Source organism: Manis pentadactyla, chromosome 12 (assembly GCF_030020395.1).
Source record: "Manis pentadactyla isolate mManPen7 chromosome 12, mManPen7.hap1, whole genome shotgun sequence".
Taxonomy (NCBI): Eukaryota; Metazoa; Chordata; class Mammalia; order Pholidota; family Manidae; genus Manis; species Manis pentadactyla.
The window spans coordinates 48,876,907-48,904,836 of NC_080030.1; the positions used below are offsets into that span (position 1 = coordinate 48,876,907).

General features: G+C 39.4%; 1 protein-coding gene across 1 annotated transcript; it reads left to right on the top strand.

The window, feature by feature from the left end:
• The first annotated feature begins 4 nt into the window (after nt 1–4).
• On the top strand, nt 5–27,930 carry ADAT2 (adenosine deaminase tRNA specific 2). The gene is made up of 6 exons (XM_036906837.2): nt 5–249; nt 15,730–15,834; nt 18,429–18,579; nt 19,797–19,903; nt 24,084–24,156; nt 24,264–27,930. The coding sequence occupies exons 1-6, from the start codon at nt 154–156 to the stop codon at nt 24,305–24,307; spliced, it is 576 nt and encodes a 191-aa protein (XP_036762732.1). The 5' UTR covers nt 5–153; the 3' UTR covers nt 24,308–27,930.

Consider the following 27,930-nt stretch of genomic DNA (forward strand, 5'->3'; position numbering starts at 1 on the left):
CACTGGTCCGGGTACCCAGGTCCGTCCAGAATTTGCTCCGGAGTGCCTCAATGTTCGACTCCTCCGGAAACGGCGACCCGCAGCTGGCGCGTTCCGCTGGCGGCGCTCCTCCGCCGCGGCGTCTGGCGCTGGGCACCGCGTTCCCGGGACGGTATGGAGGCCAAGGCGGGATACCTGCCGGCTGCCGGCGGCAAGTGTTCGTTGTCTGCAGAGGAGACCGAAAAATGGATGGAGGAGGCAATGCAAATGGTGAGGAGCCGCGGGTAGGAACTATCTCCGGCCCTCGTCCGGACCGAGCGTGTGAGCACATGTCCCGTGAGTGTCTTCTCGTCACCATAATCTCGCCGGCGCTCTCGTTTTCCGGCTAAACAGCTGGCTGCACTGTCGTGAAATTTTCTTTAACTCCTTCTCACATAGCTTTGGGAGAAGGAAGACCACAAATATACAGAAATCATTTCTCTTTCAGCAGCGTGAAATATGCGCCAAACTTACCCCAGTTTAGCTGCAGTTGGCACGTACGTGCTGCGCCCCCCTTAACTGTGGACATACTCGAAAATCCGCGAAGTCACCTTGTTTTGTATTTTTGACCCCTTGAATATATCCAGTAGAAGGAAGGAAGCCGAGGATCTTACTGGTAGAGAGTAAGTAAAAACAGTCCGGGTACTGTTCATTCATTCGTCCGTCCTACTCTTCTCTTTTTATTTCCTTCGCTTGCTCTCTTCAGGACTGCTGATGAAGGAGGTCTCTAATCATATCTGTATATAACCCAAGCTTTACCTATACTTAAATGTGCCATCGAGGTCTTTAATAGGGATAAAAGTGTGTTTGACATATATGTGTATATGTATATAAAGATATGCACACCCATATTACATATATGAAATGACTTTTAGTTTTACATATCTCTAAAGCTGTAAAATATTTTTTAAGCTTTTTTAAAAAAATAGTCTCCCTGTTCTCAGTGGCCTCTATTCTCCTATAGTTAATTCCGTAGTTGGGTATTCATTCACTTTTTTAAGGAAAAAGGTGAAGGGGGGGAGGATGGGGAGAGAGAGGGAGAGAGAAAGTTGCACATTTTCTAGGATAAATTGACCATATATTGTAATAATGCATTTTCTGGGCATCTAGTATTAGTATAATATTGTGTTAAGCTTGAAGGAAATTAAAAAAGAAATCAAGTCCAGACACTTAACCATTCCAGGAAATGCAACTCTGATTGTTGCTTATGTATTAGGTCTTCTGCTGGGTGCTAGGGTTGCAGAGGTGAGCAGGACAGGCTTGCTAGTGCCTGCATCCAGTGCTTGCCTCCCAGAAGCACACTGTTTAATTGATGAAATTAAGCCATGCCCAGATGAAGAAGTTAGTTAAGTTACGTGCCCAGGGTACAAAGTAAGAGACAGATATAAAGTGCAATCAGATTAACAGGTAACAAAATCCTGAGCAAGTCAGTTGAGGTCAGTTAGAGGATGCTTTCTGAATTTTAAAAGGACAAAAGGGATGGGGGTTGGTGTAAAAGACAGGAAACGTTGATCAAACAGAGGTACTGCCAAGTGTAAGGAAATGAAGGACTTTGCCTTGGGTTAGGAGGTGATCCACCTATCTGTTTGGAACAGGCCTTCCTAACCTGGGGCCCAGGATTTAGGGGGATCTGTAAATCCTGTAACTATATGTAAAAACACTATGTGCATATGCCTTTTTCACATGAGACAGTCCATAACTTTCATCAGATTCTCAGAGGGGATTTTAACCTTTTCAAAGGTTAAGAGTCAAGGACATAGGAGAATAAGGAAAACTCAGGCTGGCTCAGTTGGCTGGTGGGGAGGGTGGGTGGAAGTTGGCAGGCTCTCAGTACCTTGTTGAGGAATTTAAAGTTGATAGCAGGAAAGCAGAGCTTCTAAGAGGCACTAGCAATACAGCTGTGTAGTTTAACATTTTGGATGTTATTATGTTCTGCCTAAGAATTGTTCTGACTACATTGTCTTTCCCCTAATTTTTTCTTTTGTAGGAAATATATCTGGAGACTCATCAAGAGTCTGTGCAAGCTGAGGCCAGTCCCGCAGCCCCAGGTTTTACCACCACATCACTAGAAAGTAGTTTGTAGCAGTGATGGCTTTAGAGATGCTACAGTCTCTGCCCTCATAGAGCAGTCATTATCCACACCTGGGCAGGTCTTGATGAGAGCAAAAGATGACTCTGGAAAGCAAAGTGGAGACCAGTGTTTGGGCTAGGAGAAGAGATATTTCATTCTTCAGTTTTGAAAGTTGCTAATTTGTTAAGTTATGGAAGAGCAACCTGCCATTTTAAATAGTAACTAAGCCTTGGCCTCTCCCAACAGAGACAAGCTAGTTAAATTCAAACTGACCTGCACAAATTTCAGACCCATTTTGCCTGAATTTTTTTGCATTTGTAAAGGAATGATCAGACTTGACAGAAGAGTTGGTGGGAGAGTTGGAAGGTATAAGATGGGACAGATTGAAAATTATTTTCAGCTTAATTAAATCTATTTGTCAGTAAAGCAAATGCATACCTTATTGAAAGCAATTCACCTAAACTCACTTCAGTGGGATTTGGGGTGGTGCTATCACACCCTCCCTAACCCAGTGTCCCAATTGCTTACCCACTCACGCTCAGCATGGCAGGCTAGGCAAGTCGTCATCAAGATTGTTCTTTGCCCTTTTAAAATAAACCCATCACTTGTATTTTTTCTCTCTACTTTGGACAGCAGTTAAAGGCTTTCACAAAAAGCAAGTTACTCTGAGTAAGTAAGAAGATAATATTGAGAGGCGGAAAATACAGTGAAAGGAGGTAAATTTGCCTGAAGAAAAAAGAGAAAATCCAAAGGAAAGAGGAGGGTCCTGAGCGCAGGAGAGGCCTGAGGAGAGAGAGCTGCGGGGCCTCTGAGCTGTTCTGTAGGAGGGCCCACCTATCTTCCAGGGGAACAAGTCAGGACTTGGAACCCCATTTGGCAACATGGGTCTCGCTTTCCCCTGCCACCTACTCCCTTTCCAATTGGTCTTGGCTTCTCCTCTACAGGTTTGAAACAGCCACCTAGCCATACATAGAATCCTTCAGGAGACAGTTTTACAGAAGATCCTCTGCATTTGTTTATTCTCTTGCAGTTTTTTTATCCTGAACCTTTCTATGTCTTACTCTCTTACTAAGTGTTCCCTCTCCTTTTATCCCTTCAACTAGGCTTACTTCAAACCCAAATAGCAATAAAGTAGCTAATCAGTGGTGACTAGAGTAGAGATTAGACGCAGAGTGGCCAAGAACCTGCTACCTGGCAGGTGCTGCACAAATATTTGTTGAACAAATGAATGAACAGAACCAGATTGCCTGGGTTTTAGTCCCAGCCTCTCACATGGGTAAATTCCATGACCTCCCCATTTCTGTTTCCTCATCTGTAAAATGGGAAAGATCATTGAACCTATTTCAGAAGAGTGTTAACTAAATGAATTAACACTTATTAAGGGCTTAAAGGAGTCCTGGGTCGAAGTACATTTTTAAATGAGTTGTAAACTCTTACTATTTGCAAGCTCAATATCAGAAAACTTGAGGTGTAGTTCTAACAGTCTGCTGTAAAAGTTGGAAGCTAGAAGTTTAACCTATAGACGAGTCACTCTTCAAGCCACTGGTTTTCATTTCCACCATTTTTCTGGGGTCTTCCGTAACACCAGGCACTCCTGGTTTTCTTCCTACCTCATGAGGTTATCACTTCTTACTCTCCACTGCTAGATACTCCACCTTTATTTATGTATTATGACTTTTCATTTTGAAATAATTATAGATTCACAGAAAATTGCATAAAGCATACAGGGAAGGCCCATTCACCCAGTTTCCTCCAGTGATAACATCTTACATAACTATAGTACAGTATCAAAACCAGGAAAATGACATTCATGTGACCTGCATAGCTTATCCAGATTGCTTCAGCTTCATAGGCACTTGTGTGCATATGTAGTTCTATGCAGTTTTATCAAATGTTAAGTTTTAACTACCAGAGTAGTTCTATCACCACAAGGCTCCCTCATGCTACCCCTTCATAGCCACCATACCTTCCCAAACCCTAAACTCTGGTGAGCACTAATCTGTTCACCAAGTCTATGATTCTGTCATTCAGGAATATTATGTACATGAATATATAACCATTTGGGGTTGTTTTTTTTTTGTTTTTTTTTTAAAATAATTATTTTTTATTGAAGGGTAGTTAACACACAGTATTACATTACATTAGTTTCAAGTATACAACACAGTGGTAGAACATTTATATACATAATTCTAGGTTCCAGCTATCACCCTACCAAGCTGTTACAATATCTTGACTATATTCCTTATGCTATACATTACATCCCGGTTACTTATTTATTTTACCATTGGAAGTCTGTCCTTTTTTTTTTTTTTTTTTGTGAGGGCATCTCTCATATTTATTGATCAAATGGTTGTTAACGACAATAAAATTCTGTATAGGGGAGTCAGTGCTCAATGCACAATCATTAATCCACCCCAAGCCTAATTTTCGTCACTCTCCAATCTTCTGAGGCATAACAAACAAGTTCTTACATGTAGAACAAATTCTTACATAATGAATAAGTTACATAGTGAACAGTACAAGGGCAGTCATCACAGAAACTTTCGGTTTTGCTCATGCATTATGAACTCTACACAGTCAGTTCAAATATGAATACTCATTTGGTTTTTATACTTGATTTATATGTGGATACCACATTTCTCTCTTTATTATTATTATTTTTAATAAAATGCTGAAGTGGTAGGTAGATGCAAGATAAAGGTAGAAAACATAGTTTAGTGTTGTAAGAGAGCAAATGTAGATGATCAGGTGTGTGCCTGTAGACTATGTGTTAATCCAAGCTAGACCAGGGCAATAAAACATCCACGTATGCAGAAGATTTCTCTTAGAACAGGGGGGGTGAGGTTCTAAGCCTCACCTCTGTTGATCCCCAATTTCTCACCTGATGACCCCCCTGCGACTGTGCCCGTCTTAGGTTGTTCCTCCCTTGAGGAATCTTACCCGTCTCTGGCTAACCAGTCATCTTCTGGGGCCATACAGGGAAATGTGAAGTTGGTAAGTGAGAGGGAAGCCTTATTGTTTGAAAAGGTTAGCTTTTTACTTCTTTGCATATTTATGCCCTGTGGCTTCTATGCCCAGCATTTGTCTTGAGGTGTCTTTACCACTTGGAAAAATTATGATACTCGGTAAATTTGATATGAGGCACGAATTCTATTTAAGGGTTGTAATTAGGAAGGAAGAAGAAAAGCTATAGAAGTAGCAGGCGGAAGAAAACATGGGAAGATTGATTATTTCTTTGACAAATCTTCTTGTAGAGTAACTTCAGCATGTATAGGTTTTAAGCTACTACTTAAATTGCACACACACATTAACATAATAGGAGTATAGTTACATAACCAAAGCATATCTGTAATTACCAGCCATCTCCAGTGAAACCAAGAAAACCATTAAGGCACCTTAGGCATTTGTGAAAACTTATCTATGATATGGTGGATATTGTCCAACTGAACTTGAACAGTCTGAGAGAAATCAGACAAAGTAAAACAACCCATTCCTGGGGACTGTTCACATGCCATATGTTTTTTTAACAGTAAATAGTCTGTAGTTGTAAGAGTTTGGAGCGCTACAATTTGCACTTCTCCAAATTCTTGGTTGAGTTCCAACAGTATAGATCCAGTCAAATTTGTTGTTTTACTGTATGCACAGGCCAGCTTAGATATCTCCTTCCTCATTCCCATGGCAAGTCCAGGAACTGGTGGGATGAGTGCATCTACTGCTGTAGCAGTGCGTGGATCTTTGTTGGGGTTTTTTGATGATCATCTTCTGGCATGAGTCTTCCAGAGAGTGCTGATGTTGGAAGTTCTTTTTCATATCGTATCTTAGTTCATTTTCGGGGTAGCCCAATTAGGCTTTGATCCTCTGTATAAACACAAACAGACCCTTTGCCTACACTTTTATATGCCCTTTATACCCTTGTGTAGAACTCGTTGGAGGTTACCACACAGGAACTGCCCTTTTTTTTTTTTTTTTCTTTGTTTTTGGTATCACTAATCTACACTTACATGATGAATATTATGTTTACTAGGCTCTCCCCTATACCAGGTCCCCCCTATAAACCCCTTTACAGTCACTGTCCATCAGCATAGCAAAATGTTGTAGAATCACTACTTGCCTTCTCTGTGTTGTACAGCCCTCCCTTTTCTCCTACCCCCACATGCATGTTAATCTTAATACCCCCCTACTTCTCCCCCCCTTATCCCTCCCTACCCACCCATCCTCCCCAGTCCCTTTCCCTTTGGTACCTGTTAGTCCATTCTTGAGTTCTGTGATTCTGGTGCTGTTTTGTTCCTTCAGTTTTTCCTTTGTTCTTATATTCCACAGATAAGTGAAATCATTTGGTATTTCTCTTTCTCCGCTTGGCTTGTTTCACTGAGCATAATACCCTCCAGCTCCATCCATGTTGCTGCAAATGATTGGATTTGCCCTTTTCTTATGGCTGAGTAGTATTCCATTGTGTATATGTACCACATCTTCTTTATCCATTCATCTATCGATGGACATTTAGGTTGCTTCCAATTCTTGACTATTGTAAATAGTGCTGCAATAAACATAGGGGTGCATCTGTCTTTCTCAAACTTGATTGCTGCGTTCTTAGGGTAAATTCCTAGGAGTGGAATTCCTGGGTCAAATGGTATGTCTGTTTTGAGCATTTTGATGTACCTCCATACTGCTTTCCACAATGGTTGAACAAGTTTACATTCCCACCAGCAGTGTAGGAGGGTTCCCCTTTCTCCACAGCCTCGCCAACATTTGTTGTTGTTTGTCTTTTGGATGGCAGCCATCCTTACTGGTGTGAGGTGATACCTCATTGTAGTTTTAATTTGCATTTCTCTGATAATTAGCGATGTGGAGCATCTTTTCATGTGTCTGTTGGCCATCTGTATTTCTTTTTTGGAGAACTGTCTGTTCAGTTCCTCTGCCCATTTTTTAATTGGGTTATTTGTTTTTTGTTTGTTGAGGCGTGTGAGCTCCTTATATATTCTGGACGTCAAGCCTTTATCGGATGTGACATTTTCAAATATATTCTCCCATACTGTAGGGATCCTTTTTGTTCTATTGATGGTGTCTTTTGCTGTACAGAAGCTTTTCAGCTTAATATAGTCCCACTTACTCATTTTTGCTGTTGTTTTCCTTGCCCGGGGAGATATGTTCAAGAAGAGGTCACTCATGTTTATGTCTAAGAGGTTTTCGCCTATGTTTTCTTCCAAGAGTTTAATGGTTTCATGGCTTACATTCAGGTCTTTGATCCATTTTGAGTTTACTTTTGTATATGGGGTTAGACAATGGTCCAGTTTCATTCTCCTACATGTAGCTGTCCAGTTTTGCCAGCACCACCTGTTGAAGAGACTGTCATTTCGCCATTGTATGTCCATGGCTCCTTTATCAAATATTAATTGACCATATATGTCTGGGTTAATGTCTGGATTCTCTAGTCTGTTCCATTGGTCTGTGGCTCTGCTCTTGTGCCAGTACCAAATTGTCTTGATTACTATGGCTTTATAGTAGAGCTTGAAGTTGGGGAGTGAGATCCCCCCTACTTTATTCTTCTTTCTCAGGATTGCTTTGGCTATTCGGGGTCTTTGGTGTTTCCATATGAATTTTTGAATTATTTGTTCCAGTTCATTGAAGAATGTTGCTGGTAGTTTCATAGGGATTGCATCACATCTGTATATTGCTTTGGGCAGGATGGCCATTTTAACGATATTAATTCTTCCTAGCCACGAGCATGGGATGAGTTTCCATCTGTTAGTTTCCCCTTTAATTTCTCTTAAGAGTGACTTGTAGTTTTCAGAGTATAAGTCTTTCACTTCTTTGGTTAGGTTTATTCCTAGGTATTTTATTTTTTTTGATGCAATTGTGAATGGAGTTGTTTTCCTGATTTCTCTTTCTGTTGGTTCATTGTTAGTATATAGGAAAGCCACAGATTTCTGTGTGTTGATTTTGTATCCTGCAACTTTGCTGTATTCCGATAACAGTTCTAGTAGTTTTGGGGTGGAGTCTTTAGGGTTTTTTATGTACAGTATTATGTCATCTGCAAATAGTGACAGTTTAACTTCTTCTTTACCAATCTGGATTCCTTGTATTTCTTTATTTTGTCTGATTGCCGTGGCTAGGACCTCCAGTACTATGTTAAATAACAGTGGAGAGAGTGGGCATCCCTGTCTAGTTCCTGATCTCAGCGGAAATGCTTTCAGCTTCTCGCTGTTCAATATAATGTTGGCTGTTGGTTTATCATAGATGGCCTTTATTATGTTGAGGTACTTGCCCTCTATTCCCATTTTGCTGAGAGTTTTTAACATGAATGGATGTTGAACTTTGTCAAATGCTTTTTCAGCATCTATGGAGATGATCATGTGGTTTTTGTCTTTCTTTTTGTTGATGTGGTGGATGATGTTGATGGACTTTCGAATGTTGTACCATCCTTGCATCCCTGGGATGAATCCCACTTGGTCATGGTGTATGATCCTTTTGATGTATTTTTGAATTCGGTTTGCTAATATTTTGTTGAGTATTTTTGCATCTACGTTCATCAGGGATATTGGTCTGTAGTTTTCTTTTTTGGTGGTGTCTTTGCCTGGTTTTGGTATTAGGGTGATGTTAGCTTCATAGAATGAGTTTGGGAGTATCCCCTCCTCCTCTATTTTTTGGAAAACTTTAAGGAGAATGGGTATTATGTCTTCCCTGTATGTCTGATAAAATTCCGAGGTAAATCCATCTGGCCCGGGGGTTTTGTTCTTTGGTAGTTTTTTGATTACCGCTTCAATTTCGTTGCTGGTAATTGGTCTGTTTAGATTTTCTGTTTCTTCCTGGGTCAATCTTGGAAGGTTATATTTTTCTAGGAAGTTGTCCATTTCTCCTAGGTTTCCCAGCTTGTTAGCATATAGGTTTTCATAGTATTCTCCAATAATTCTTTGCATTTCCGTGGGGTCCGTCATGATTTTTCCTTTCTCGTTTCTGATACTGTTGATTTGTGTTGACTCTCTCTTCTTCTTAATAAGTCTGGCTAGAGGCTTATCTATTTTGTTTATTTTCTCGAAGAACCAGCTCTTGGTTTCATTGATTTTTGCTATTGTTTTATTCTTCTCAATTTTATTTATTTCTTCTCTGATCTTTATTATGTCCCTCCTTCTGCTGACCTTAGGCCTCATCTGTTCTTCTTTTTCCAATTTCGATAATTGTGACATTAGACCATTCATTTGGGATTGCTCTTCCTTTTTTAAATATGCTTGGATTGCTATATACTTTCCTCTTAAGACTGCTTTTGCTGTGTCCCACAGAAGTTGGGGCTTAGTGTTGTTGTTGTCATTTGTTTCCATATATTGCTGGATCTCCATTTTGATTTGGTCATTGATCCATTGATTATTTAGGAGCGTGTTGTTAAGCCTCCATGTGTTTGTGAGCCTCTTTGCTTTCTTTGTACAGTTTATTTCTAGTTTTATGCCTTTGTGGTCTGAAAAGTTGGTTGGTAGGATTTCAATCTTTTGGAATTTTCTGAGGCTCTTTTTGTGGCCTAGTATGTGGTCTATTCTGGAGAATGTTCCATGTGCACTTGAGAAGAATGTATATCCCGCTGCTTTTGGATGTAGAGTTCTATAGATGTCTATTAGGTCCATCTGCTCTACTGTGTTGTTCAGTGCTTCCGTGTCCTTACTTATTTTCTGCCCAGTGGATCTATCCTTTGGGGTGAGTGGTGTGTTGAAGTCTCCTAGAATGAATGCATTGCAGTCTATATCCCCCTTTAGTTCTGTTAGTATTTGTTTCACATATGCTGGTGCTCCTGTGTTGGGTGCATATATATTTAGAATGGTTATATCCTCTTGTTTGACTGAGCCCTTTATCATTATGTAGTGTCCTTCTTTATCTCTTGTTACTTTCTTTGTTTTGAAGTCTATTTTGTCTGATATTAGTACTGCCACCCCTGCTTTCTTCTCACTGTTGTTTGCTTGAAATATGTTTTTCCATCCCTTGACTTTTAGTCTGTACATGTCTTTGGGTTTGAGGTGAGTTTCTTGTAAGCAGCATATAGATGGGTCTTGCTTTTTTATCCATTCTGTTACTCTGTGTCTTTTGATTGGTGCATTCAACCCATTAACATTTAGGGTGACTATTGAAAGATATGTACTTATTGCCATTGCAGGCTTTAAATTCGTGGTTACAAAGGTTCAAGGTTAGCCTCTTTAGTATCTTATTGCCTAACTTAGCTCGCTTATTGAGCTGTTATATACACTATCTGGAGATTCTTTTCTTCTCTCCCTTCTTGTTCCTCCTCCTTGATTCTTCATATGTTGGGTGTTTTGTGCTGTGCTCTTTCTAGGAGTGCTCCTATCTAGAGCAGTCCCTGTAAGATGTTCTGTAGAGGTGGTTTGTGGGAAGCAAATTCCCTCAGCTTTTGTTTGTCTGGGAATTGTTTAATCCCACCGTCATATTTGAATGATAGTCGTGCTGGATACAGTATCCTTGGTTCAAGGCCCTTCTGTTTCATTGTATTAAATATATCATGCCATTCTCTTCTGGCCTGTAGGGTTTCTGTTGAGAAATCTGACGTTAGCCTGATGGGTTTCCCTTTATAGGTGACCTTTTTCTCTCTAGCTGCCTTTAACACTCTTTCCTTGTCCTTGATCTTTGCCATTTTAATTATTATGTGTCTTGGTGTTGCCCTTCTTGGATCCTTTCTGTTGGGGGTTCTGTGTATTTCCGTGGTCTGTTCGATTACTTCCTCCCCCAGTGTGGGGAAGTTTTCAGCAATTATTTCTTCTAAGATACTTTCCATCTCTTTTCCTCTCTCTTCTTCTTCTGGGATCCCTATAATACGGATATTGTTCCTTTTGGATTGGTCACACAGTTCTCTTAATATTGTTTCATTCCTGGAGATCCTTTTGTCTCTCTCTATGTCAGCTTCTATGCGTTCCTGTTCTCTGATTTCAATTCCATCAATGGCCTCTTGCATTCTATCCATTCTGCTTATAAACCCTTCCAGAGTTTGTTTCATTTCTGCGATCTCCTTTCTGGCATCTGTGATCTCCTTCCGGACTTCATCCCATTTCTCTTGCGTATTTCTCTGCATCTCTGTCAGCATGTTTATGATTCTTATTTTGAATTCTTTTTCAGGGAGACTGGTTAGGTCTGTCTCCTTCTCTGGTGTTTTCTCTGTGATCTTTGTCTGCCTGTAGCTTTGCCTTTTCATGGTGATAGGAATAGTCTGCAGAACTGGGACGAGTGACGGCTGGAAGGACTTCCTTTCTTGTTGGTTTGTGGCCCTCCTCTCCTGGGAGAACAGCGGCCTCTAGTGGCTTGTGCTGCGCAGCTGCGCGCAGACAGGGCTTCTGCTTCCTGCCCAGCTGCTATGGAGTTAATCTCCGCTGTTGCTGTGGGCGTGGCCTGGCTCGGGCAGCTACTCCAAAATGGTGGAGTCGCGTTGGAGCAGGAGCTGCTGGGAGGCTATTTATCTCCGTAAGGGGCCTCCCTGCTCCCTGCAGCCCAGGGGTTAGGGTGCCCAGAGATCCCGGATTCCCTACCTCTGGATTAAGTGACCCGCCCTGCCCCTTTAAGACTTCCAAAAAGTACCCGCCAAAACAAAACAACGCCCACCAAAAAAAAAGAAAAAAAAAATTTTTTTTAATTAAAAAAAAAAAAAAGTTTTTAATTAAAAAAAAAGGTGGTCGTTCGTTTTTCTTTATTCTCCGGTGCCAGCCTCAGGCCTCTGCTCACCGGTCGGTCTTTCTGCCCTGTTTCCCTAGTATTGGGGTCCCTATCCCTTTAAGACTTCCAAAAAGCGCTCGCCAAAACAAAACAGCAAAAAAGCAAAAAAAAAATGGTCGCGCGCTTTTCTTATGTCCTCTGTCGCCCAGCCTCCAGTGCCTGCTCACTGTTCTTGCTGCCCTGTTTTCCTAGTATCGAGCGCCCTGCACTCTGGCCCGGATGGCGGGGCCTGGGTGTTCTGCAGTCCTGGGCTCCGTCTCCCTCCTGCTCTGCCTGCTCTTCTCCCGCCAGGAGCTTGGGGGAGGGGCACTCGGCTCCCGCCGGCCGGGGCTTGTATCTTACCCCCTTCACGAGGCCCGGGTTCTCTCAGGTGCAGATGTGGTCTGGATATTGTCCTGTGTCCTCTGGTCTTTATTCTAGGAAGGGTTGTCTTTGTTATATTTTCATAGATATATGTGGTTTTGGGAGGAGATTTCCGCTGCTCTACTCACGCCGCCATCTTCCGCCCCTTCTGGGGTTGTTTTTTTAATTCAGCATAATTTCCTGGAGGTATATCCAAGTTGTTGAGTGAATCAGTAGTTCCTTCCTTTTCGTTGCTGTGTAGTTGTCCATGGCATGCATGTGCCATAGTTGATTTAGCCATTCACCTTTTGAAGGATGTTTGGATCCTTTCTAGTTTTGGCCCATTTGAATAAAATGGCTGAACATTCATGTCTGTATGCAAATTAATGTAGTGTATGAATGTAAGTTTTCATTTCCTTGTATGACTGTCTAAGAAGGCAATTGCTTGGTCGTTTGTTAAATGCATGTTCAGCTTTTTAAGAACATGCTGAACGATTTTCCTGAGTGGCTCTACCATTACATTCCCACCACAATGTATGAGCGATCCTGTTTCTCTTCAGTCTTGCCAGCGTTTTTATTTTAGCCATTCTGGTAGGTGTGTAATAATATCTCAGTGTGGTTTTCATTTGCATTTCCCTAATGGTTAAGGATATGAATATCTTTTTATGTACTTATTTGCCGTCTGTATGCCCTCTTTGGTGAAAAGTCAGTTAATGTTGTTTGCCCATTTTCTAATGGGATTGTTTGTTTTTACTGTTGGATTTCAAGAGTTCTTTATGCAGTCTAGATACTAGACCTCTGTTGGATATGTGGTTTGTAAATATTTTCTTCCAGCTTTAGCCTGTCTCTTCCTCTTACCAGGGTATGTTAGTTTCCAAGTCTATTATTCTGTCATTCAGGAATATTATGTACATGAATATATAACCATTTGGGGTTGTTTTTTTAATTCAGCATAATTTCCTGGAGGTGTATCCAAGTTGTTGAGTGAATCAGTAGTTCCTTCCTTTTCATTGATATGTAGTAGTCCATGGCACACATGTGCCATAGTTTATTTAACCATTCACCTTTTGAAGGATGTTTGGATCTTTTCCATTACTACAAACGTGGTGGCCAAAAACAATGCAAGTTTATTCCCTTATAGTTCCTGGAGGCCAAAGGTCTGAAATTGGTTTCCTTGGGCCAAAACCAGCATGTCAGCAGGTATGCGCACCCCCTGGAGACTTGGAGGAGCCCGTCTCCTTGCCTTTGCTTCTAGGGCAGCATTCCTTGCTTGGCTCGTGGCCCCGTCCTCCATCTGCAAAGCCAACAGTGTAACATCTTGAGATCTCTCTCTCTGCCTCTCTCGCCTAAGGACATTTGTGGTTGCATTTAGGGCCACCTGAATAATCTAGGGTAATTTCCCGGTCTCAGGATCTTCCACAGATGTTTGTTGGATGAACAAATGACTCATCTCTCATACATACCTGGGGCCATGTGTACTCCTAACCTTATTGTAAATAATATTCTTTGTGTGATGATTTCCATAACTCCCTGGTATATAGTATCTCCATCCTCCTTAGCTGTCAGGCCTCCTCCTGGCTTTCCTTTCTGAGGTAGCCTATGATGTGTTTATATACTTATTAGTATATAGTCACCAAGTCTTGGAACTCTTCAGACTTCTGAAATTTGCATGAAGTGGGCATACTTTAAGTGTTATTACAGAACTGGACAGACCTAGCCTGTGGGTTGCTCATGACACAGTTCTGAAGAACACAGTCTTATTTCTTCCAATGCTGTCTCCTTACATCTTTCTACTGCCAGGTCCGTCCCACCACCCTGGAGCAGGGGCAAGAGGCACAGTTTGCTGCCACTGTCTGCCTGTCCTTCCACCAGGTTTGGTCAAATGAAAATTTAGGTGCCAGTTGAACATGGCTGAAGTAGCTAAGGAACCAATCCATGGTAGCATTACGGTAGGAAGTTAAGGCTTCTATAAATAAGGTATAATGCGAAGTAAGAGGCTAGTGCAGGAGATAGAACACAAGTGTTTTCAGCAATGTCTTCAACTTTGCACTACGTATGCCCTATGGTATGTGTAAATACCTACACTTCACTGGGAATCTAGTTTTCCAAAGTGCCAAAATAAGAAATGCTATGCCTTTCTAGAAACAGCTGTCCTTGGTTCTTTTGATTGCAGTGAGATGGAATTGATTGCACGCGCCCTTCCTTTATTCCCTCAGTGGCAGCCTCAGGGCATACCCAACATTACCTGCCTACTTCTGCTCTCGGCCTGAACAAGTATTCTTTAACTGTCCTGGGTCCCAGACTGCTGTGGTTCCCTCAGCAGTAGGGCTAGAAGAAAAACAGACAGCCTGTGATAGAAGGGAGACTCTGTGAATATAATAATTGGTTTGCTGTTTCTGTAATGGTGGTTTTTGCCGTTTCTGGAACCCTAATATTTTTTAATTGAGCTCAACTTCACATAGAGTGAAATGCCCAGATCTTAAATGTGTTCTTTGTTCAGTTTTGAATTATGTAAACATCTGTGCACCCAAATCCTTTTCAAGATAGAGAAAATTTTAGCCACTCAGAAAATTCCTTCTGGCCCTTTCTGATCAGTCTGTGCATCCCCTTCCATGAAGCAATCACTGTTCTAATTTCTATCACTGTGGTTTCATTTTTCCTATTCTAGCACTTCATGTGAAGGGAATTATGTGGAATGTATGCTTTTGTGTTGACTTTCTACACAGTGTGTCTGAGATTCACCCATGTTGTTGCGTGTATCAGTTTCTTTTATTGCTGCATAGTATTCCATTGTGTTCCTCTGCCACAGTTTATTTATCCATTCTTTTGTTGATGGAAAGTTGTGCTGTTTCCAGATTTTGGCTATTATGAATCAAGCTATTATGAACATTCTTTTACAAATTTTTTTTTTTGTGTGTGTGTGTGGACATATTTTTTCTTCTATTAAATACTTACAAGTAGATTTTGTTCATAGGCTATAGCTGTTTACTTTTTAAAGGAGCTTTGAAAGTGTTCTCCACAGTGGATGTGCTTTCTTCACATAGAGAGTTCTTAAGCTTTCCTTGTCTCACTTAGAGCAGAAACTGTGGTCCAGGGAGACATCCAGTCTGGTCACCTTTCATGCTATTGGAGCTCTAGGGGATAATTTTTGTAAGTTGTAGAGAAACAAAAAATAATTAAGCAACTAGAATTTCAACAGGAAAAAAAATTCAATGAAGTATTTATACATGTTGTTTATTCTTTTACCTCTTTGCAAATATGTATACAATCTCTGAAAAGTTACACAAGGCCCTGGTGACTTAAGAACATCAGTAGCCATCTTTTGCTCATATCTGTTTCTAATGAGAAGAAAGAACTGGGGGTGAGTGAGGGTCAGGACCTATGAAGCGGATTTGTAGCTGAGTCCCCTTGATTTGGACACAACAGAGAACACAGGCACTTAGTGTGAGAAACTGTATTTGCGAAAAGGGAAAGCTGCGCTGCATTTCTTTGTTCTAGTGTTTACTTGTGTATATGCTCTTCCTGGTGCATCTTTTTCTTTCCTATTGTCTTTTAAATATTGAACATTAAATCTCAGATTTTTCCATTTTGTCTTTCAGGCCAAACAAGCCCTGGAAAATATTGAAGTTCCTGTTGGCTGCCTTATGGTCTACAACAATGAAGTTGTGGGGAAGGGAAGAAATGAAGTTAATCAAACCAAAAATGTGTGTGAGTTGATTAGTATAATTGCAAACATACAACAGTGATGTTAGGAGTGCAGTGAACTTAACCACAGTGGGCAGGAACATGGATCTGTGTGCAGCTCCGCAGGTGTCAGTGGAAGGGTTGTTTTCCTTAATGTCTCTTTTTTTGAACACCTCTTTTTTTCTGATTTTAAAAGTGAGACATGTTGATTTTTTTAAACTTGGAAAATTCATAACATTTAATGAAGCCATAAAATCTTCAGGGCTAATTTTCTATTTATGGAGTTTTACTAACTTGACTGAAACCCAAGAGGGGATTTTATTATATTGAAGTGTCAGTACGGAAGAAAATGAGTCTGTCTCCATGTTAAGCAAATCTGGTATTTGAAAATTCTACTTTACAGAATGTATCAATTTAACTCATGTCACATTCTTTAGTACCTTTAAATAATATGTTCCTCTTAGTGAATTAAAAAAATCACCCTCAATTTACAACTTTGTAGGTATAAAAGTATTGTGTAAAGGAAACTATCCCTGTATCAGATAATTAAAAGGAATAAAGTCTCTACCACCTGCTGTCTCTGTACTTAAGTGTGTTATTACACTTTAAGAACTTGTGTGGTTTATAATTTCTTGTGGTTAGGTTGAGAAGTTCATGAATTAAGGCAGCACTTCTTGAACATGATATTAGAACAGTGTGTCACAGTAAGTATAAGGGAAGTATTAAGTTTTATGATTATGAGAAGTACTGGGTGTACTCAAGGATAGCTTATAGCCATAATGCCACTCACACAGACTTAGATCTTATCAGATGATCTTAGGAGCCAGAGAACAAATTGGTGTTAGTAATCATGCTAGTGGGAATTTAAAGTTCATCCATCACATCTACCCAAAATAAAACAGATTTAGCAAAACACATGCAGAGTAGGAACCCAGATTCAAAAAGCAATTATGTGGCTATCAAAATATCCATGAGATAAGTAATAAACATAATACAGCAATTAGTGAATATACAGATACTTATTTGGGTGTGGAACTCTGTATTTTAAATAATTGTTATATCTCCTTATTTGTATTTTATGTTTTGGTACGGTATCTTTAAAGAGAGCTTCAGATGTCCTAATGATACCCACCTAACTCCACAGTGACCTGGGTTTCTTCTATACCTTGAATTAACGTGAATTTATTTTGATATTCTGTGTCCTACAGAAGATTAATGTGTAAACACAGTACAGAAAACTCTTGACCCAAATGAGGAGACCTGAGTCCTACCTCTGGCTCTGCCACTACCACCCCCGGCCCCCATCACCACCAGCATCACCTCTCCCAGTTGTGTGTCTTTAATATATCCTACCTTACCTTAACTTCTGGTTCTTCAGCAATAAAAGAGAGAGTTGATTGAGATGATTCAATCCAACAATTATTTATTGAGAACTATGGGAGATTTGATTCAGTAGTTCTGAATTTGATTTTTAAAAAGCACCCAAATTGGTGAAACTTTTTTTTTTTTTAAAGCTGCTCAGTTGCTTCTGGTATGCAGCCAGGTTTGGGAACCTCTGAGTTTATAATTCTGGGCCAGCATTGTTCCCATCCGCCTTTGGCTTCCATGGCACCATGAGCCACTGTGCCAGCATTTTTCACATCCTGTCACAGATAGTGAACACCTTTTGTTTGCCCCACCAAGTGTTATGCTTTTTGAGGACAGAGACTTTTCATCTCACCTAGAATTTAGCACAGTGGCTTGTAATAGCCACTATGTATCAGCTTATGTACTGAATATCAGTTGGTGTGAGTTTGTTGATAAATGCCACTATGAATACTAACAGTGATCTCATAGCACAGTGTGTGTGTGTGTGTGTGTGTGTGTGTGTGTGTGTGTGTGTGTGTGTGTAAGTAGCATTAGGTGGCTTCTACATCACCTAATTCAGATTGCTTTATGAGGTATAGAAGTCAGTGTACCTCATACCCCATTTTACATATGGGGAAACCAAGGCTTACAAAAGTTATGTATTTTGCCCAAGGCCATGTCATTAGTAATGTCATGGTTGGTATTCAAATTTAAGTGTGGCTGATTCCAAATGCTGTATAATTTCTTCCATACTCTGCTATCTCCTATGAGGTATCTGAGACTGAGAGCAAATCTTTGTTTCTCTGTAGAATCTGTCAGTATATAAAATCTCATCCCAAAGAAAAATCTGATGACATTTCAGTAAACTAAATATTGATTTGCTTTGAGGTGAGAGCCTTGAAAACATCTGAAACTGGAGTACTTGCTTGTGAAAATTTGAAGCTTCCCCTGAAATATTCAGAAACCCTAGACTCATTTCTTTCTCTCTCTTTTCTGAGACTCACCTTTTCTATGGCATTTTAACTGAAATGTTTTAGGCTAAACTAAGACCATAATTTGTATGGCACCTCAGATCAGGTATCTCTGGTTGGAGTTCTAGTACTTGACCTGGGGAATACATGTCAACTGCTGAAGGTGTCCTGAAACCTTAATTTGTTAAAATGTTGGTGGAAATATTAGGCCCACTTTTTGTATTTATTTTTAAGAGTTTGTAAAATACAGTTACGTGTAGTGAGCATTGTCACTGCAGGCACCGCTCTCTTTTCAGGCTACGAGACATGCGGAAATGGTGGCCATTGACCAGGCCCTCGATTGGTGTCATCGAAGTGGCAAGAGTCCTTCCGAAGTATTTGAGCACACTGTGTTGTATGTCACCGTGGAGCCCTGTATTATGTGTGCAGCTGCTCTCCGCCTGATGAGTATCCTTTGACTTCATGGGTCTTTCACCCTTCCTAGGAACTCAAAAATGGCCCAACATGTACCCTGTTTTCTAATATATGAAAACAGAGATATATGAAACATTATTGTAGATGGTAGACATTATAAGATACAGTATCCGTTGGCGAAAAAGTTTTAAGAAAGCTTTTTAGATAATAAAATTACCTTTTCTTTTGTATCAGTAACAAATAAGCATAAGAAAGAAAGCTTAGGACTAACTTTATTATGTAAAGATAAATCATAAATTACATTAAAGTAGATTATAAAACAGGGAAGTCTGAAAACTTAAAAGTCTTAAATTTTGCCTTTGGATAATAGATTATAAGTGATTAAAATTTTTTCTTTCTCTATTTATAATGTTTTTATTTCTTTATTTTTGCCATGATACCTATTACATTAAATGAAAAATTTTATATTAGAAATAAATACCAAGTAAAAAACAAACAAATCACTTATGATATTATAATTATAAATAAGTGGGAAATTAATAAAGTTACAACTCTTTGAATTGTATCTTTTATAGAGTAAGTGATATAAATACTGGGTATAGCAAATTAGTCTCTGAAGATCTTTTATAAAAATTATTGATAATTCAAAAACTCAGTTTCAGACTTGCATATATTTTATGTACTGATTTTGCTGCATTTGTGTGAATAATTTTATCAGTTTAAAAATAATGCAGAGGTTTTGACTATGATATGAACAATCTCTGTAAAGAGAGGGAGGGGTTATGGCCAACTTAGAATTTTCTCACCATCCTGCCTTACAGAGTGGCTGAGCATTAGTCTGTTTTGTATTTGGGCACAGGTTATGTTTTATTTGGGGAAAAATCTGATATTTTTAAAAGGTAAAAATCACTGGATTAAACTCCAGCATCCTTTCTGGCTCCAATTCTCTAATGATTACAAAAAGTGATTTAGGAAAAACCAGAAAGAACACCAAATAGTGAACAGTCAGCATTTACTTAATTCAGTTTTCATTCTATTTGCAATGGTGAGGTACTAATTTCTAAATACATTGAACTGCTTTCTTTTTTGTAACTGGATTGTGTGATTTTTAAAACTAAACCTCAACTTCGTGTTTCAAAAGTAGCATGAGCTTTTCTCTCCAGGATGATGGCTGGTATAAACGTACCCTGATTTTGTCATGATACATGCTTGAACTACACATTCTCTGCATGACCTTAATTCTTTTTTATAAATCCCACTGGTTGTATATGGCTGTCAGAATGAACGATTTGGTGGTTGTGGCTCTGTTCTAAATATTGCCTCTGCTGAATTACCAAATACTGGGAGACCATTTCAGGTAATATGACTTGCTTGAGCTTTTTCTTTCCTTCTAGTTACTTTGATCTCATGGGCTTGGGAATAGTAGGTATGTGGTCAGTAGGCCAAAAAGCCGTGCTAGACCCGAACAGGCTCTTGGGACCTCTTGTCAAGGTCATTTTTAGCCTCACTATGAGACCGCAGGTAATCATTTCTAGGTGAGTACTTAGCTCTCTTAACAGAATCTCTTCTGAAGGAGAGTTCCCAAGCCTTCAGAGGTATCTCCTGACAATCTTCACCAACACCTTCAGGGGTATTTGAAGACACTCCCACTGTTGGCGTTCTCACTCAGTGAGTGTTCCTAGCTCCATACCAAGTTTGTATAAAGGTTGGCCTCCCTCACTGCTTTGTACAGTGGATGCTATTGACAGTGAACACACAATATTTTTGCACAAACTCAGTCATTTTGCTTGATTGCCTCACACTATTTTTAGTGTCTAGGAATCAATACCTGTATTTTCATTATATTTTTTCCTTCCTTTTCAATATGGAAATTTCTCCCAGACCCAAGAATCCATATTTCTTTTATCTTTTCTGAGAAGTTCTACATACCCTTTAAACTACCCAAATCTCTCAAAGTTTTTATGTTTAAGGCTATGAGCAGTAGGAAGTTATATTTCAGAGTTTGGCCTGTGGACACATACCAATTTTCATAAACCGGTTTGATTGTTTTTCTCTCCAAGATATAAGGTTAATTCTAAAGTATTATGCCCTAAAAAGAAAAGCATTTAACAAATGCTGGACATGGTGGGCAGTAACTTCAAAGACCTCAGATATTTTTAGGAGAATATTAAATATCTATGAAGGGCAAAATTTGGCTAAATCTCACTGACAACAAGTTTTGGAAACCACTCTATTTTTAGCTTTTCCAGCTGAACATTAGCTTAACCAACAAATCCTATACTCAGAATAGATGACTTTTAACATTGTATCTGAGAAGAAATTGTTATAGAATGGTGGAGAGTAAACAATACAATTAGCTTGATCATTTAAAAAAAATCTGCAAAGTGATTTGATTTTTCCCAATCACTTCTCTTAGTGGCCCAGATTTTGCTTACATAACTCTTTGCAAGTGAATTGCTGACTCTCTACTTCATGTATGAGAAAGATGTAAAGAATTTCTCAAAGCTTCCAGGCAGAACAAAGATGAGCCCTTGGATTTCAGACAGGGGTAGAGCATTTCTCTCCAGCACAGCAGTGATATCGAGTGTATGCATACAGTTTTCTCCTACATGTCTCTGTGCAGAGTTGATTTGGCTGAACCAAACAATACATTTGTTTGTAGTGTGTATACCTGGCTGAATTGGCTCCACTGAAATGAATGACCATTGTTTGAAGCCATATTTCCAGTTTGGATGCCAAATTCTGTGCTGTTTCTTTTTTTTTTTAAGTGTTTGAGATTCTAAAGAAAACACTGGTATCCCAGGCTTCTGGTTGCTGTGTTTTCTTCCTTTATTTGGCTGGGCTGGGTGGAAGGGGGCATGAGGGAGTCTGTGAGAGGTGGGATGCTGTTTTTTTATTGCAGAATTGTAGATTCTTTTCATACTGTATTACAGGCAGCATTAAAGTTCCTATAGAACACCTACAGAATGATTCTTTTCAAAGAGGTGGTGATTAGTTTATAATATGTTGCTGCCCTGTTTTTAAAAATTTATTTTAATAAGAACTTGTGCTTTCTATTAAAGCCAGAGATCTGTAGCTGTAATAGGATATTTGGAAATATTAGTGTCTTAGAGAGTTGCAATTTCCCTCACCTGTGACCCAGTGGGGCTCATCCCTTAACTGCATATTAAAAATCATCTGTAGAATTTGAAGCATGCCCATGCCTGCCCCCCTCGCCCAGTCCTGCTCAGTAAGAAGGCGGGAGTAGGGGGGGCACTGTATTAGTATCAGTAGCTTTTTGGAGAGTCCTCAGCGGTCCCGCTGAGCAGCCAAGGCTCAGGACCTCTGCTCTGACTCCGCAGGACTGGAGGGTGCTTTGTGCATGTGGGTGCTCGTGAGAGTGCATGAGGAGAGGTGGAAGCCCAGGGGAGCCACCACCATGGCGGGAAGAGAATGGGCTTGGTCCATGATGGTTAGGATGCGCTGAGAAGGTCAGAAGTACTTGGGGGCCAAGGGAGGAGAGGGTTCTAAAAGGAAGCCCATATGGTTAGTAGTCTTCACGCCTGCAGAAAACTGAAGAGCATGGAAAGGAACCAGGATTTTGGTCAGTAGGGGCCTGGGAGATCTGGGAGGGCGGCCTGAGGGGAGTCCGGGGAGCACAAGCCAGCCAGGATGAGGTCAAGGAGGAAATGAGAGCCACGAAAGTGATGGCCAGGAGTCTGGAATGTTCTCAGGGAGAATGAGGGTAGCAGCATGCCTGAGTGGCAGCCCAGAAGGAAGGTTATTGTTTTTCTTCACCAGCTCTATTGAGATATAGTTGACATATAACATTGTGTATGTTTAAGGTATACAATGTGATGATTTAATGCACATATATTGTGTAAGATTTGCCACAGTAAGGCTAGTTAACACATCCTTAACACCTCACATCATTACCATTTTGTTGTTATTATGGTGAGAACATTTAAGCTCTACTCAGAGCAGCATTCAAGTGTACAGTGTAGTACTGTGAGCCTGTACTTGCCATGCTGACCCTAAAGCCTGGAACCTATTTATCTTATAACTGAAAATTTGTGCCTTTTCATCAATGTCTACTTCCCCCACTCTCCCACCCCAGGCAGCTACCATTCTGCTGTCTGCTTATATAAAGAAAATATACACATACACTGACAATGGGATATTATTCTCTCTGTATCAATAAAGAAAATGTGATATATACTGACAGAATATGTGTTTGTGTATATACACACTATGTATTTACACACACATACATAAAATGGAATATTATTCAGCCATAAAAATGAAGGAAATTCTGCCATTTGGGACAATACAGATGGATCTTGAGGGCACTATGCCAAATGAAGTAAGTCAGAGAAAGACTTGTCTGTGTCATCTCACTTATATGTGAAATCAAAAACATTGAACTTGTAGAAGCTTATTTGTTTTGATGGGGGAGGTTTATACAGGCTTTGTAGGCCCAGGCAAGAGCTGACTGGAGGCACAGGGGAAAGGGAGGCTCCTTCTGAGCAGGGGACCAGCCTCTCCAGACTGCTGTGGAGAAGCTCGCTGTCTCCTACCTCTCCTGGGCGCTGCTTCTGGCCATGCCTCCCTGGAATCTCCATTGTATCATTTCATGCACCTCAGAAAGATGCAGTATAGCAAGTCCAAACTCCTGGGACACACCTTCAATGCCCTATTTATTTTGATCTCATTTTATCTCTTGAATCTCCTTCCATATTCTCCCTTAATAATCATCCCCTGGCCCTCTCAACAGGTTTCCTCACACAAAATCCATATTTACTCTTTCCTTGAAATGCTCTGCTCAGTCTCTTTAAATATTTGCTATCTTTAAGGCAGGTTCAAGTTTCATCTCCACATAGTATTTCACACAACATCCCTCCTTGCCATTCTCACAATTTCTTGCTCTTCTCATGTGTTGATCTCATCTCTCTAAATACCAAAGGTAGAATGAGCTGAGCACTTTTAAAAGAACTGACAATGTATTTTTCTGTAAGGAGCCTGACAGTAAATTTTTAGCCTGTTGCATCTCCTTTTTTTTACTTTTAACAATGCTTTGTAAATGTGAGAGCTCATTCTTAGCTGCAGACTGCCAACTCTAGCTCTGTCGCATCAAACACTTAGTGGGCCACCAATAAATAACTGTTGATAAAAGTAACTAATGTTTAATGTCCCTGATGATGTGCCAGGTTTTCATACGTATTATTTTATATAGTCTCATTTAATCCTTACAAAAAACTCTCTTGAGTTCTATAATTACCTAATTTTGCATATGAGGAAACTGAGGCAGAGAGATTTTAACTACCTTACCCAAGACCACATAGCTAGTAACTTCAGTAATAGTTGTTTGAGAGTTATGTTTGACTGAGGCTGTATGTCTATTCTTCTGGAAATGTACTTCCTTACCCATGTTACATATATCTCCAAAGTGTGTTAACATTATCTGAAATATGTTTACATAATTATATATTACTCTTTTTATGGGATACAACACACATTTTCATAGGCCAATAGTCATTTTCAATTTCTCATTGCATCAGTGTGTTCCTGGATTTCGGGCTGAGGAAGCAGTGGAAATGTTAAAGACCTTCTACAAACAAGAAAATCCAAATGGTCAGTTTCCTCTACTGTATAAAATGTACCTCACTTAAAACAGATCAGTGTAAAGAAAGTCTGACATGGGCCTACCTCTTCATTTTCTCTTACTCTTCTTTCCACAGCACCAAAATCAAAAGTTCGGAAAAAGGAATGTCAGAAATCTTGAATTTGTTCTGATGGAAGCCTAATGCCCCTGGATGAAATTTTTGGAGTGAAATCTGTTGATATTATTGAGTTGTATGTTTATATATTGTCCTTAACTCATGGGAAAATAGTTTCTCATCATTTGCTGTGTTAAGGGAACAAATTGGCACTTTTTAAAAGTCTGACAATTGTAAACAATGATTAGCTTTTTTAAAAGCTGAAAGAACATTTTAAGAAGAGGAAAATTAATGATTGGCTTTTTAGACATTAGTAAACATGTATGCCCTTCCTGCCAGCATCATTATGCCGAGTCCAGGGAAGTGCTGACTTTCAGAGAATGGCGTGCAGACCCAGTTACCTGGTGTGTGTCTGGACTGGTGTGTGCCACACTGGGCACCTGCTCCAGGCCTAGCATTTTGGAATTGGATTCTTTCTATGCAGACACTATGATCTCCCAGGGTGTTCTGGCCTGTGATTTCCTTAGAATTTGTCATGAGTTGTGTACATATAGACCATGATTATATATGGTCCTTAGAAGAGATTTTTTTTTGTTTTTTATAAAGCATTTAGAGAAAATGTATACTTTTCAAACAAGTGCTTAAGTGTCATTTTTATATAACAGCATCTTGCTGTAATAATTTAGCCTTATTTATGCCTCCTTTGAAGATGGATAGCCTTAAAAAGACAAAAGTTCACTGAGTCAGTGAACAGAACAAAGAATCCTACCCTCGTGGAACTTATATTCTAGCAGAGGGAGACAGATGATAAGCCTAATAGATTATTACAGTCTGTGGAGGGCAATAAGGACAATGGCAACACGGACGAAGGGGGCAGGGTAGAGGGGATGGGTGTGCCATTTGGTGGTGGGAATGCTGGTGGCACAATCAAATAGATGGTTAGTTTAATCTGAAATCAAATACAAATGATTTCTTTTTATAAAAATCCAGATCTAGAATTTAAAACTAAAATTGAAAAATGTGAATACAAGCCTGGGAAGGTTGTGCACAGCAGAAAGTCCCAGGTTTGCCTGCTTACTGACCGCAGTGAGGGTTGCCGTGGATGCTGAGCCAGGCGGAGCGAACTGCCTCTGCCCAGAAGGGGGCCTCGCCGTTCCACCAGAAGCCGAGCTCCAGGTCCTGGAGGGCAGCTCCTGCTCAGTTACGTTTCTTCCGTGGATTCATTTTCTTGATGCAAAGCATCTGTATTTGTTGGTTCTGTCATTTGAGCAATGTCTCTGACTTGTTTGTTTTAAATTACATTACAGGCTGGAATGTAATTGCGGTGAAAGTATTTTTATATTGCTGAGAGTAGCAGCTAATCACAGTTACATGCTTCAGAGGATTTATAATTGCTTGGTTTTGTACATGTGTGTTTTTAACTGCTTTCAGGAAGTTTTATGGAGAGGAATATGCATAATTTGAAATCTATAATAGTGTTCATTTAACTTCTCTCCAATTTCACCTACTTTTAAAATTATCTTCCCATTAAATTTTAGTGCTTTGACTAGTTTATTCCCTTGCAGTTGGTCATAATTAATTTCTGGCTCTTTGTGCTTTTTTGAAGTGGACTTCATTGCCCTTACTGTCCCCATATTGTTTTCTTCGGAATTATTTGTGACAAAAAACCTTGAATCTTTCCTCTGGAGGGTGCCACCCAGTAAGTCTGGCTAAGCATCTTATGCCAAGTAGATTCTTAGTAAACATTTGTTCAATAAAATTATTGATTGAACTTTTAGGGGAAAATGATTTATAAGGAGATTATTTAGGGTAAAAAGCCAAAGCCAAAAATCGCATATGAGTGTTTTAACCCAGAGATAGTCACTGCCAAAAGGATAAAAAAAACAAAACTATAAACAGGAATAGAAAAGACTTGCCAATATACATATATTCTGTGTTCAGTGTGTTTTGGAGAATGGGTATTTCCTAATTCCTAAGTAGAGCTGAAAATTTAATTTTAGTTATGACTATAGAAAACTCTCCTAATTTTTGGTCTTAGGCACAGTTCCCTCCATTGCTTTGGGGTAAAAATCAGTTTATAAGGCATATTACAGATACACCTCCAATGCTGATAGAGGACCTTTAGACGTGAGGTCATAGACGTTAAGGCTGCGGGATTCTGACAGCAGTTTGGAAGTGGTGAAGAGTTGTAGATATATGATGAGGTGATCTGCTATCTGAGTACCACATTCTCCAGCTATGCACACATGACTTAAAATACTTCAATGCTTCAGTTCAAAAGATTGAATCCAATGGATTGATACTGATAGTGCCTAAGAGATTAGCTGAGAGATTTGTGTATGAAATAATAATGAAAGTTGTGGGATGCAAAAAGGTTTTAGAATCGCAGCCCTGTTGAGAGAAATTCATGGGAAATGATTCCATCTAATTTGCTAGTATATCCAATGGTCTTTGCAGTGGGCTCTGGTGAGAACGGGTGGTATGTAATGCTTTGGCAACCTTCAATCACTGATAAAAGATGGTGTTAAAATATCTTTGCACTCTTGTTACTTGGCACAAACATCTCTTCCTGTGTTGTATTTGGAATGCTATGGAGAGAAAATAGATAGCCGAGAACTCTACTGTAGGCAAGAGCTGTTAATTTTTCTTTAACTATTTGGAAACAATTTGAAATTTACAGAAAAGTTGCAAAAATACCTTACTCTTTAAACCTATTGTTAACATTTTGTACCTTTACTTTATCATTTGTTCTCTTTTTATTCTCTTTCTCCCTCTCTTTTCTTTCTCTTTCTATATATTTATCTATGAATGAAAATAATTGTTTTGCTGAACCATTTGGTAGAAAGTTATATCATATCTCATAGCCCATTTCCCTGAAATATTTCAGTATTTCCTAAGTATAGGAGATTCTTATATATAATCACAATATAGTTACTGACTTAAGTAAATTTAACATCGATACAATACTTTAATGTACTGTTTATATTCCAATTTTGTCAGTTGAGTCCATGATGTCCCTCAGAGGACCCCTCTCACTCCACATTATCAGATCTATTCTAGGGTCAGGTATTCATTTAGTTGTCATGTATCTTTAGCTTTTTTTAACTAGAGCATTTCTGTAGCCTGTCTTTATTTCTTATGACATTGACATTTAAAAAATCTTACAGTCCTTTTTCCCCCTGCCAACTTTTTTTTTTTTAATATATATATATATATATATACTGGTGTTTTCTCATGATTAGATTCAGGTTATGTACTCTAGATGATACTCAACTTTTTTTTGTTTTAAATATATATATGGTGGTGTTTTCTCATGATTAAATTCAGGTTATGTATTCTAGAAAATACTGTGTTCTCAGAGTATCAAAAGGCATCCAAAGGCCATCAGTCCCTCACTGGTGATTTTATTAATTCTGGTCACGTGAAAGTGTTACCTGATTTCTGCACTATGTAATCTATGTAATTATTGTTTTTTTCCCTCTGTTGCAACAGATAAGCAGTCTGGGAACAGAAACTGTTACATTTGTAAAAGAAAATGTACTTGACATTAATGAAAAGGAAGGAAAGAAAATGAATGATATTAATTTCAAAGCAACTGTTAAATTATTTGATTGCATTCTTCTTTTATGATGTCTGCTAAAATTTACAAAATTCTTTTCCTAATAAGAATATTTTAAATAAGGAAGTC